Source organism: Heteronotia binoei, chromosome 14, assembly GCF_032191835.1.
Source record: "Heteronotia binoei isolate CCM8104 ecotype False Entrance Well chromosome 14, APGP_CSIRO_Hbin_v1, whole genome shotgun sequence".
Taxonomy (NCBI): domain Eukaryota; kingdom Metazoa; phylum Chordata; class Lepidosauria; order Squamata; family Gekkonidae; genus Heteronotia; species Heteronotia binoei.
Genome location: NC_083236.1, coordinates 11,190,086 through 11,203,831, shown reverse-complemented (window position 1 = coordinate 11,203,831; position 13,746 = coordinate 11,190,086). Strand labels below are relative to the sequence as shown.

Sequence of the window (13,746 nt, the reverse complement as noted above, 5' to 3'; positions counted from 1 at the left end):
AGGGCCCATCTAATATCTAGGGAATGCCACCTTCATTCTTCTTCTGAGGTAGGGTTGGGGAAGAACATTGGGAGGACCAGTTCAGATTATGAAATTCAGATGCTACCTTTGGAAGAAAGTTAATGTCTGGAGTAATTGTGACCACATCAGTATGGAACCTAAGAAAGAGAGGGTCAAAATGAAGGGCCACTAATTCACTGACTATGAGCTGAGGATGAAAAAGGCTGTCTTCCATGACAGTAGGTGAAGCTCACATTTGGCTAAAGGTTCAAAGAATTTACATGTCAGCATCTTCAATACCAGTGGGAGATCCTACATAGTCAGGTCGGGCCTTCACTGGGGGATGCATGCAGAGAAGTCCCTTTAAGAAGTGTTTGCTGTCTAGATGGGACTGAAGTGCCATCCACTTTGGCATGGTGGGCTGAAATAGCAGACAAGTAAATTCTAGGAGAGGAGTGAGATATACCAGCATTAATGAGAGGAGAAACAAATAAATAGTTGAGCAAGAGGACATATGTGCAGCAGTCCCCAATGTTGCTGCAAATTTGAGGATTTTCTGCCACTTGTAAGTGTAGGGCCTCCAAGTCCACAGTTTTCTGCTGTTCAGTAAGATTTCTCTGACCCTAGGTGGAAACAAAGTTAACTGACTTCTCACACTGTAAATTGCAGATGAGGGGCATTGTGGTAGTAGACTTTGCCCCCATGGTCTAGAAGAAGGTCTGGAACCATGGGGAAGTGGTGGAAATGACTCTTGCTGAGGTGAAGTAGGATTGGGAACCATGGTTGCCAAGGCCACCAAGGAGTCATTAGTATGCAGTGAGGTTTGTCTTGTAGAATCTTGTGGACCACCTGAGTTATCAACGGAATGGGTGGGAACATGTAGAGAAAGTTGTTTGATCAAGGGCTTACGAGGCCATCCCTAGAGACAGAGGATCCCTTTTGTTGTGTGAGTAGATAAGGCGACACTTTCTGTTCATTCTTGTCATGAAGACATTGATATCTGGAGTCCCCCAGCTGTTAAGAACTGTATTCAGAAAGAGGTTGTTCAATTCTTATTCGTGGAGGGTTGCTCCCCCATGACATGTATTCAGGTCTCCCCATGAGGTGGGCACCACTAGGATTATCCCATGCTGAATGCACCAGCCCCAGAGTTCGATGGCAAGGGTGTTCCCCCTTGGTGATTTATGTAGTTGTGGGCTGTAGTATTGTCCATCAATACTGCTACAACTTTGCCCTGAATGAGGGGAAGGAATGACTGTAGAACAAATCTGATTGTAAGCAGTTCCAGATAGCTGATGTGATGAGAACAATGAATGACTCCCCATATTGAGCCCACTGAGATGCCCTGGAGGTAGGCTTCCCATCACATAAGGGAGACATCTGTAATCAGGGTCTCCATGGGTACTGTTGGAAAGGAGCACCCTCAGATAGATTGAAGTCCTGGTCCCACCATGTGAGGGAGGGAATGAGGTGGGGAGGAATGGTGAGAATCATCTGTTGAGAATATCTGAGTAGACTGAAATGTTTCAGGAACCACAACTATAGAGGCCTCATTCGTAGATTGATAGATGTGGTAGCCGCCATGAGGCCTAGCAGTACGGTGAGGGCTGTCATGGGCAGTCCAGATATTATTGTCTATATGAGGGACCGAAGTGTCAAGCTGTGTTTAGTGGAGTTCACTTATTGCTTTGCCACTGACATACCTTCTTTTTTTAGTTTCTTAAATTTGGTAGGTAGGTCTGCAGGGAGGGTGGGAAGTATGTCTGAAATTTGTTCCCACACTGCATATCGGTACCTGCTGAAGCATGGCAGATAATTACGGTTTTCAATGCCAAGGGCTCAGTGGAATTGAATTTCTTTCCAAAAGCATCCAGTTTCTTGCTCTCCTTGTTCATTGGAGTTGAGGAGTCATGTTTTCCATCTGATGAGGATGTAACTACCAAAGAGTTGGACTCTGGATGTCAGAATAAAAATTCAATGCCTGCCTCCTGGACCCTGTATATGTGGTTGAGGTAGCATGACAAGACTGCCATGGATTTCCCATGGTGCCTTTGCAGTCTGAAGAAGGATGATTGTCATCAACTATGCTATGGCTGTTGAAGCGTCCTTTTGCACAATGTTGGATGCAAGGTCTGTATATTCTGGCTGGGGTTGGACTATAGTTAAACCCAGAGTGGTAGCCATTCTCTTGATCGGGTCTCTGTAATACTGCAGAACTTCTGAGGGTGAGATCAGTGCTATATCCCAATACAGGCACTGGAGGAGCAGGTTCAGTAGGCAGAGGGTCAGTTGCTTCCGAATTGGATGCTTCACTGGGGGAGCTAGGTACATCCTCCGGATTTGAATAACCTGAATTTGATGGAGACGGGTGTGGAGGTGGTTGTTTCAGCCTCGGTGCTGATGGTTGCTCAGTGCTTTTCCTCTTGGAAAAGATTTAGGCCAAGACTTAGGAGATTGGGGTTGAGTCGATATTAAAGAGTGCTGGTCCCAGTCCACAGTGGGACAAGCAGTGAGCCACGGAAAGGTCAGGGGGTAGATTCTATACAAATCGTTTCACTGCCGCCTTTGGTACCAGTGTGGCGTCAGGGATGGAGGAGGCCATGGATAAGTAGTGTGATCATCTGGCATCTGTGGGTAAGGTTGGTATGAATCTGGCCGAGGCACTGCAGGATGGTCGGGGGTGTGTTTCTGTGTCGATGGGGTCATGCTGCAGCATGCTCTCTGCACTGGCCAACGCCAAATCAGGATCACCAACGCTGCGCTGGGTAAGGTTGATATGGTCTGTGTCAACTGTAGTGGAGTCGGCAGCAATATTAGAATATTGAACAAAACAGGTCCACGGACAGATCCTCGAGTCACTCCTCTCCAACAGAATGAGGAACCACTCCACTTGTCAGTCCCCTCCAAGAGGATGAGGAACCATTCAGAAGCACTCTTTGGGTGCGATCTGTCAACCAGTCACAGATCCACCTAACAATAATAGGATCCAAATCACATTGTACCAACTTGTCATGGATAGTACATGGAATCTTAACAAAGGCTTTACTGACAGAGAGCAGAGATATAGACTTCATAGAGGACACAGGAACACAATTAAATATATTGTTTTTTTAACTTAAAATACAAACATACTTAAAACTCTTGCAATATTTTGTTTGAAACAGAAAGGGGGAATAGTGGGGGATAGTGGGATTTTAAAAATAAAACACCAAGAAAAAGCACAAGGATCACAGTGGAAACTTAAAGAAAAATGCTCCCTGTCTGGGGAAAAATGAAATGGCAATAATTGCAAGCTCCCCCCCGCCCCCCGGGTCTACTCAGATTAGCAATGGCTCTTCAGTGTAATATCCCCCTTTGGATGTGGGTTCCCAAGTTAGAGTACTCACTAGACACTAGGGGTGTCAAATTCGTTTGTTACAAAGGCTGGATCTGATAAATGAGGCCTTGTTGGGCCGGGCCATGTCAGGTTGGGCTGGGCCATGTCGGGCCAGGCCATGTGTATACCTATTTAAGATTAGGGAGCGGAGATATAAACTTTATAAAGGACACAGATAAACACAATTAATTTTTTTTTTAAAAAAACTTAAGCCATGCTTAAAACTTAGCACTCATTGGCCTTAAAGATGCTTTCTTTGTATTGCTCCCGTGGGATCCAGGGAACTGGGCAAAGGAAGCACTGACTCTTTCCTTCCTTCTTCAGGAGGGGAAGGAGCCTCAGCCAATAGAAGGAAGAGAGACTTGGCTCAGTAACTCTGCTGTGTGATTGAAAGAGCCTGGAAAAGCAAGCTCTGCCTTCCCCCTTCCTCCCCAAGGGAGGAGGCTCAGCCAAGGGAGAAATAGAGGTTTTGCTCTGTAGCTCCTGTGTGATTGAGCAAGCCTTGCAAAGCAAGCTGTTATGCAGAAGGAGGCAAGAGATAGGGAGAAGGAAGCCGATGACAGCCAGTTGCTTGAGGGCCTGATAGGAGTCCTCCAGGGGCCTGATTTGACCCCCGGGCCACATGTTTGATACCCTTGCACTAGACACTAGTTCTCACTTAATTGAGAAGAGACAAAGCTGGCTCAAAGTATCAAAGCTTGATTTGCTGTGGTACAACTCCAGGAAGCTTCAGTTGGCCACAGGAACGTTGGGAAGTTCCTCTCCTTTGAAACACATAGACAATGTTGCAAGGAAAACATGGAGTGAATTTTCTGTTCACGTTTGCACTACCCAGAAGCCTGAAAAGAAAATCCATTCTGCATTTTCTTTGCAGCTTTGCTTTCAGCTTTAGCCTCTGCAAAGGCAGAAGGAGCTGGGAATGTTGTCGGGAGCTTCACAGGGTGAGGACAGGACGGAGGAAGGGGAGAAAAGAGCCCTGTAGGCCTGATTGAAGCCCTGAGCAGGTCAGTTTGGCCCACAGGCCACATGCTTGACACCCCTGCCTTTTCTTGCAACTTTGTGTGTGCTGTTTCAGAGTTCCTATAGCCACTTGAAGCTCATGTTTCCTGGAGTTGTGTCCTTGCAAATAAGGGGTTGATGTTTCAAGCCAACTTTTCTCTGCTCAGTGGACCTGAGAACTGGTGCCTAGTGAGTACTCTAACATGGGAACCCACAGCCAAAGGGGAATATTACAATGGAGAGCTATTGCCAATCTGAGTAGACCCCAGGAGGGGGGGAGCTGCAATGCCATTTCATCATTTCCCCAGGCTCAGAGCATTCTATATTTTTAGTTTCTGCTGTGATCCTTGTGCTTTTTCTTGATGTTTTATTTAAAAATTACATTGCCAAATCCCGCTATTCCCCCACCTTTCCATTAAAAAAAAAATACTGCAAGAGTTTTAAGCATGTTTGTATTTTAACTTAAAACTGATATTTTTAATTGTGTTTGTCTCTATCCTTTATAAAATTTATATCTCTGCTACCTCACATTGCATTTTATGACACACATGGCCCGGCTCCATAAAGTCCCATTTGTGTCAGATCCAGCCCTCCTAACAAATCAGTTTGAAACCCGTTTTAGGTGCTTTGTAAGTAATAATGACTTCATTAAATTAACTGATCAGAACCTCTGACTCTTTAGGCAACATATTTTTTTTTACAAATGGTGATTGCTTTTCTGTTGGTACTTAGATTACTGACACATTACCAGAGATATTAGGTGTCATTTTAAAGGAAGCATTTCATAATCTCTCTCATATTCTTGGCTGGCGCTACCCTGACTTCTAAGAAAGTATGTTTTTCTCTCCTCAAATAACCTTTTTATTTACTTGCAGATCATGTAGATTTCATCAGTTTGTGAAAATTTGTATGACTGACTCAGGTTTTAAAGATCATTTTGTAGATTTACATTTAACTGGGCAACTAAAGCTCACCATTTTACTTTGACAACTTGTATTCAGCTAAATGTGGAAGGCTGCACTTAAATATTCAGTGGCCTCTGCTGTTCTTGAGCCAAATGAGGGGAGGGTCTGACAGGATCTGAATAACTCTTGGTCTGCTCTCCAACAGATCTAGGTCATTTATTTGCTGAATAATTGAGGTATTTGGTCCCACTTTACAAGGAATCTCTGGCTGGCTAAATGAAATTGTGCAAAAACCACAGCTGTGCTCTTGTATCAATCCTATATTTGAATCTCACTTTTCCAGGCTGGGTGATGGGTGTGAATGGTTCCCACTAGATTGGGTCACCTCAGTCTGCTCCAACCATGTTTTTTTTTTTTTGGAGCAGGAATGCACAGGAACGCAGTTCCGGCTGACTTGGCACCAGGGGGTGTGGCCTAATATGCAAATGAGTTCCTGCTGGGCTTTTTCTACAAAAAAGCCCTGACTCCAACTATTTCTCATAGTCTTGCTTCCATATACATTGTAATACACAAACAGCAAAATCAAATGAGACTAGAAGAGAACACTTTCAAAATTTGTAAGTTCCCACTGTTATTGTTTTCTATTAAGTAGCCAGTTGAATCATTTCATAAATCCAATGTATACAATCTATACTTTTATAAAATCATTTTTCACTTTCACAGTTTTTGGCTATGTAAATAATTTAATTCACAGCTGTGTCACATTTTCAATAGAGAAAACATTAATCAAAGCTTTGTTACAAGCTTTTCTGATGTTGTTTAGTATTCCAGTTCAACAAAGATCAATAGAGGCCATTTTTGTCTCTTGACGCCTCTCCAGGAAGCAGAGGTGTGATTATGTAAATAGCACAGACTCCTCTTTACTTCTGCCAGCTTGCTTATCTCCAAAGCCTTCTGCCTGCTGCTACTGGCGACCAACACAAGTACATGCATATACCTCTTATCTCTTAACAAAGCTCAGAAAGCTCAAGGACCTAAGCCAATAATGTTAAACAGTGATGTGTGTCTGATTTTATTTGTAAAGTGATTCATTTCACTAAATTTAATTTGTTATTTTTGAAAGCTCACATATAAAGATAGGTTGGTCAGTCACGGTAAAAGAAAGGAAAGAGATGCACCAAAAATGTTCACCAGGATTTGAGATGATCTATCAGACAATCCAACACAGTCCCCTAATGCAAGTAGGAAAAGTTGGTTTCTCAAAATGGGCATAACCAGAGCATAACGGAATCTTATACTGAGAAAACTGTAGGGCTTGCCTTGTGTTCTGCTTCTAAGAGACATTGCTAAATCGCGAAGATGCATTTTGTAACAAAGTTTTCTTTTTAAAACTAAGTCTCTAAATCGTTAAAATAATCTTACTAACGTTAAAATCCTTGTACCATGTAGAATGTTTGTATATGCATAGCCATGTTGATTGGTGATGAAACATCATCCTTATATTCTCCAACCCGTGCTAATCCAAGGCCCTAGTTTTTTCAGAAACATAATCCCCATTCAGCATTAGCTGCAATGGCCTCCGCTGTGAGGAACTATATATATTTTTTATAAGTATGCACTGCTTCACAACAGCTTTTGCACAACATATTCCCAGCTCAGCAAGAAGCCGGCACTCTTGAATGAACCAGAGCACATTAGTGAGAGAAAGTTCATTAACCTTGCTAGATTCAGGGGTTAACAGGATAGCTGAAGAAAGGAACCGAGTGAACGGCTCTGATGCAAAACAAATTAAAATGAATGTTGTCATTCCTTTTGATATTCATTAGCTAATTCAGAGGCAGAATGCTCTTCTTAAATTTGCAACCATTTATCAGTGGAAAACAGGTGTACATCTGCTGCTTAAGAGCTTCTCAGTGGTTAGTGTTCACAGAAAGGGAGGGGAAGGCATGCACAGACTCACCACATCCACTGAGAGAGTAACTGGGAGAGGGAGAGAAGACCTGAGCAGCAAAATCCTCAAACGTCATCACTTCTTTGTGATTCTGGATTATTGCTTCAAGATACAGAGCTCTTTCTTCATAACTACAGGAAACAGGTTAAGGAAAATGCATACATGGACATCATGACAGAACCCCCAACCACACAAACACATGCAGCAGCCCATAACAGTTATGAAGGTAACTGCTCCATTTTCAGAGAGATACTGCCACAAAACCAGAGGATTCATAGTTAACATCTTTCAAGTAGCTTGGCATAGGAACCTGAGTGCAACATTTTCCAGCATCAGAAAAGGTGTATCTTTTTGTTTTTAGAAAGGCTGCTTCCTTATGGCTGTTTTGCTCTGCCTTATCTTCAAAATCAGAGAGCTTACTGGGAGCATCCACATGACAGTGGTGCACTTTCCAGATTTTCTTCTGTTATGATGTGGTCTTTCCTAAATATGGTTTGGTAGGACCTTTCCATAAAGGTCATAGTAGAAGCATGTTGGCATGCTGTATGGACAGAAAGGTATGCATTTTAAAGGTCCTGCCCACGTCAGTGCCATTTCCGCTCATGTCAGCTCTTCACAGCTGTAATGTCACCATAGTTCTTTTAGAGGTTAAAAAAATCAGCAGTTGCTCTAGTGTTGCAAAAACAATAAATTTAAAAAGAAGCAGCAATTCTATAATCAGTAATTTTAAAAGAATCACGATCAGTTACTGGTTCTTTTTAAGAAGCCCCCCACTGGTGGTGGTGGGAATGGCATTCAGGAGTGGGGGCTGAGGAAAGGAAAGAATGTGGAAAGCTGTCCTGTGGATGCTCCGTTGTTACTACGGTGAGTGCAACAGGGGAAATAGTCTCCACACGGAGGCATTCAAAGGCCAACTGCCAAAAGTGACTGAGAAACTTCTGTAAGAAATAAATGTGAACAATCACTTACTAAATCCAATAACTAAACAAGGAACAAGTGTTACAGTTAATGAACAATTGAAGTATCACAGAATGTCACTGAATGAATATTGTAATAACTTTTTTCAAAATGTTGATAGAATTAAATTAAAACTGCAGGCTGTGGAAGAAAAAAGGAAATGCAACTAATTGTTTGAAATAAAAATGTAGATCATTATTGTTCAGATGTTGTAAGTGTGCTAAGCTTACAGTTAACATTTGTTTTGGAAGATCTGCTTGCTGTAATAATATATATGTCTCATTTCTTAATGCTTCCCAGTTTTTCAAAAATAGAATGTGTACATGTTCCAGTCTTAATTATGCAGACAACAAAGCTTTGAAAACCAATGGTATTGCCTTTTAATTAAAACCCGGCAACCTGGAACACACACCATTCAAATGCATAATCAAAAACCAGTTGCCAATAAAACTTACAAGCGGAACAAGCTGAAGCAACTTTCCAGCTGTCTTAATAGGACCCCTGCTTGTGGTAGCTTTTCACAGTGGAGAGAGCAAATCTCTTTCTTTGTGTGCAGCTTCTGTTTTCTTTGATGGCGAATCACGCACTTCAAATAACAGGATAACATTCGGAACAAATATACAATGGATTAGAGTATTCACAATACAACAGTGTGAATTAAACACTCAAACAGTCAGTGTGACGTGTCATTTCCTGTCACTGTTTTACAGATACCACGTCTTTGCGATACTATTATTGGATGTTTCATGGAGAAAACTTCACAATGCAGCATTAAATGCCGTGAATACCATCTTTGTTGCGGCCTATCATGGGCCATTTCCACAGTAATGCCCCAAGTTCGTCACATTGACAAACCTGATCAAAATCTTTTCATAGAAACATCACAGTGGAGTAATTTTTAAAACAGCCAGCATTTCACCCACTGCCCCTGCTGACATTTCTATTTCCTTTTTCTTGAAAAACCTGGCCCTGACCATCCAGGCGGAGCCCGAGTGTGTCTGAGGCCACTTTCCTGCTACAGGCTGAACTCCTGATGATTCTTGGTTAATGAACAGGCTGCCAAACTTCCTAAGAGAAAAGGCACACGCCTAGACCCTATTCTAAAGGGAATGACTGATGCCATTCACATCTCATTACGGACATGCTTATTCTGCACAGAGCGCGGCTGTTGCCAGGGCTCTCGCTCCACACTGACACAGCAAGCCGCTGGTCCTGAACAGCAGGGCGTTAGGCCTGAGTGGCCGTCTGGTGCACAGACTTTCTGACACTAAGCTGGCACGTGTGGGCGCAGCAGGAACAGACCAAGGCGTGACAAATTATGGGAAGAGCTTAGCTAAACTTATGGCTGAAAACCACCTGAGCCTGCCGGCAGACCTCTGTGGACTTGCCATCCACTCACAATCCCTTTTCTCGCCTTTGTGGCCAGCAATCTGCTTTGCGGGCTCTGTGCAAACGAGGCAGATACTCTGGAAAGTCTTGGCATGCTGTGCTGAATAATGTCCTATAGAAAATGGTTTCTTGAATCCGACACATGCATGGACTGAGGAGGCACTCAAAGGCATCGTCCTCTACACTGCGCATGAAGTTTGTCAGATTGGCAAGTTCGTTCAGGATATAATGAAATAAGTATTACTCATTCAGATAGAGGCAACATTCACACAGCATTGATGAGGGATTCCCAAGGAAGTTCAGAAACTAGAAGGTACAAATCAACTGAACACCTGGAGAGCAAACATATTTATTAGATTCTTTAAAAAAAGATTTTCCAGTTACAGGAGTAACTTAAACATAAAAATCCTGATCGATCCAGGTGGAATCCTGCACATTCAAAAGGTAGGAGGTTGCAAGAATAGCAATACAAAGAGCTTTCTAAATCCCTGGTTTTGTTTAGGCTTTTATAGCGTAGAGTTTTTGACGAAAGTGAGGTGAATGAACTCTTTTTAATTTGTGATGCAAGTCAGGAATTGGTAAAGCAATTAAAAGAAAAAGAGTTCATGGCTCTCTGCATTTTAAATTTACTCAAGTCTTTTTAGGGGCAGTTGGAAGAAATGATTTTTTGTAATAATGAAATGATCTTAAAATAATAAAATGATAGGAAATACAAAGGAAATTAAGAAAATTATTTTGAATATCTAAAATTAATCCTGTGGCAGAGTACAAGAGAGAGAGAAAAATCCATGCATTTTTCTTTAACTGGTCGAGTCAAAGGGTGTGGTCAGATGGATCTTGGCTTTAAATAAGCCACTTGGTTTTGGGGCAGTTTATATCCATCAGACAGTGCCCCATAAGCCAGCATTATAGCACCATGGGCCTGTGGTTGGTCATCCACATCAGTATTATGCCGCAACCACGGACTGGGTCCCCCCAGTTCTCACTGTGCATGTGCAGAAGCAAACAAGCACACACACACTCCTGGCTGCATTCGATGGGGGCGCTGAAGCACACATCAGAGTGGGGTTGGGTGGGGGGGGGGAAGGACAACCAGACATGGAGTGGAATGATCACACTGCTCATGCATTTTCATGACACCCTGCCATGGAAGCACTTTGCCAGGGAAGCCTCTGGAATTTGCGGGTGACTATTTCATCCATGCGAGAGTCATTTTAGCGTGAGGTAAGGACAAGTGGGGGATGGAAGCCAGATATTCACGTGTGATTGTGCCTGTTTCATCTAGACAGGTGGGGTGGCTATGTCGGACCAAACTGCTCATATGATTGCACTCAAAGGTTTTCGTATCTCACAATGCCATCCTTAGCAGAGTTATGCCCTTCTAAATCTACTGAATTTGAATCTGAGTCTCCCAAGATTCTGGTCTGACACTCCAGTCACTGCATCACACTGGAGAGAGTTTCCTCCTATCCATTATCCTAGCAGAGGTGGCAAGGATAAGAGGTGGTTCCCCCCATCCCTGCCGCTGTTGCAAGGGCAGCAGACACGTGAAGGTCCTACTCCTGCCCCTATATATGCTTCTAAGGTCCAGGGCAGATTAAAGATAACATATTTGCGTTTTTGAAAGACTTTCCCAGCCTGTTCTGTCTCTCAGCCCTTCTGGTTCCCTTTCCTCTCTGCAGGGGCTATTATCCAATGGGATGGGGGAGGAAGGCACAAGAATGGATGGCAGAAACAGCCAGGGTATCTTTGAACACAAAAGGTATGTCTCCTAGCAGAGTTCCTCTCAAATTGTAGCTGAAGAAAAGACCGCTGGCAAGGGACTTTATTTAACTTTAATTATTAGGAACCAACAAGATGGCTGAGAAGCCATGGGGCTATGAGGGTCAAAATGCTGCCTCTCTCACCCTGCTACTAGCAGGGGGAGCGGGAAGCAACATTCTTATATTAGAAAATGGCCTTTCCTCCAATGCAACTACACATTTTGTGCACGTTTGTCAGCTGTATGAGATACACTCCTGTTGTCAAAATAGGCATTAAAATATTTTGTACTCCCGTCCAGGTTTGCTAGGTCCCCTGGTCACCAGTGGGGGATGGGCGGATATTTTATTTATTTATTTATTTTGTGGGCTTATATTCTGCCCTTTCCCATAAACAGGCTCAGGGTGGCTCACAGCACAAATTAGATAACAATTTAAAACCTGCAAGTTAAAAACCAAACACAATACAATAAAACCAAGCAGCAGTAAAATACATTACATCATAGGTGGCAAGGGCACATTTTGCAATAGTCAGATGGTAATAAGATAAAATAGGATTACAACAAGGGGAGGCCAAAGAGATGGAATAAACGACCAAAGGCCCAATGGAATAGCTCCATCTTGCAGGCCCTACCGAATGACAGTAAATCAGATAGGGTTGCCAGATCCAGGTAGAGAAACTCCGGGAAATATGGAGATGGACAGGGATCGCAGTGGGGTACAATGCCAAAATAGAGTCCACCCTCCAAACCATCCATTTTCTTAAGGGAAACTGATCTCTGTAGTCTGAAGATGAGCCGTAATTCTGGGAGATTCCCAGGTCTCACCTGGAGACTGGCATCCCTACACCTATGTACTTTAATCAGGTCTTCTGGAAAAACACGATTATTGGGGGAATTAGTTTACATTTTGCTGTTTTAAAGGTACATTCATTTCTGCATAAATTCTGACTTCGTCTTCCTGAGGTCCCTATGCCAAACCAGAATTATATGATTTTCAATTTAGTTCTGTGCTATTTCACATCTAGGCTTCCAATTAAGAAGTATATATATATTTGGTTTCATTTTTATATATTTGTGGTAGCTTTTCTTCCCTGGTGACTGTGTTAATCTTTAGGAGCCTGTTGAAACTGTACAATGAAAGAAATGGGGTGTGGTAAACTATGATGTAGCTAAAGGAGAAGGGAAAATCTGCACAGCAGAATTTAATTCTAAGTTTGATCTGATATGCATTTTGAAGGTTGAAACCTATAAAGGGAACATCTTTTGCCTGCTACAAAATATATTTTAGGGGCTCTTCAAAGACATTAAAAGTTCCGACAAGAGTCACACAGCACGGCAATTCAGCATTAGATTAATTAAGCAAAGTTATGCCTGCAGACAGGAATTTGAATTTATGGTAAAGTGGTCAGAGAGTTGGACTAGAATCTGGGAGATCCAGGTTTGAACCCCCACTCTGCATGGAGGCTTGAGCCAGACACACACTTAGTCTAACCTGTCTCACAAGGTTGTTATGAGGATAAAATGAAGATGAGGAGAAGGCTGTAGGCCACTTTGGGTCCCCACTGAAGAGAAAAAGGGGATATAAATGAAGTAAATAGACACATTTCTAAAAGTCAGAGGTAGACCAGGTTTCTTATACTTTTGTCAAATCCAGGGTTGCTAGTTCCCCCCTGGCCATCAGCAGAGGATGGGAGCAGGGTAAGGTTATCAGATCCAGGCTGGGAAACTCCTAGAGATTTGGGGATGAAGCCTGCGAAAGACACAGACCTCACTGGGGTACAATGCCATTGAGTTTACCCTCTAAAGCATTTTCTTCAAGGAAGCTGATCTCTGTAGCCTGCAGATGAGAGATCTCCAGGTCCCACCAGGAGCCTGGCATGCCTAGTCAAATCAAATCAACTTTGGGTACCTGTTTTTACTGTGAAGATAGTGGAAGGTCTGTCTGAATTCAGGAAGAACCTTGTAGGTCCAGGACATTTCACTGGACTGTTTCAGCCTCTATTGGGAAGTTTTCTACTCAGCAAAACTGGTGTTTTGTACTACAGCTAAAGAATAATGGAGTGTCTGCTTTCTTAGAAAAATATTGAGTCACAAAACTAGGTGGCAGTAAATCTAAAATGATTTGTAATACAATATAATTTTTCATAGCTGCCTTTAATTTGTTAAATGGTTATATAGTACAAGCAAGTTATTGTTTCCTTGGTGCTATTCATATCATGGGTATCTAGTGCACTGATCTGAGCACTTGCAGAATTCCCCCAAAACTTTTCTGATAAAATTATGCTGGTGCAGTATCTACTGGACCAAAACCAATAATTACTATACTTCCCGTTTGAAGTTTCACATCTAAAACACTTATGAGAAGGTTTGTTTCCAAGAGAAATACTTCTTTACACAGCCAGTGATA

At 42.6% G+C, this 13,746-nt stretch overlaps 1 protein-coding gene across 2 annotated transcripts in view; it reads right to left on the bottom strand.

Annotated features, from left to right (window-relative positions):
* The window catches only part of RALGAPA2 (Ral GTPase activating protein catalytic subunit alpha 2), a 380,381-nt gene that overhangs the window by 43,729 nt on the left and 322,906 nt on the right, over nucleotides 1-13,746 (bottom strand). For both annotated transcript variants that reach the window (XM_060253668.1, XM_060253669.1), the window contains one exon: nucleotides 7,241-7,362. In XM_060253668.1, coding sequence (XP_060109651.1) covers nucleotides 7,241-7,362 — 122 coding nt within the window. The remainder of the gene's footprint in view (nucleotides 1-7,240; nucleotides 7,363-13,746) is intronic.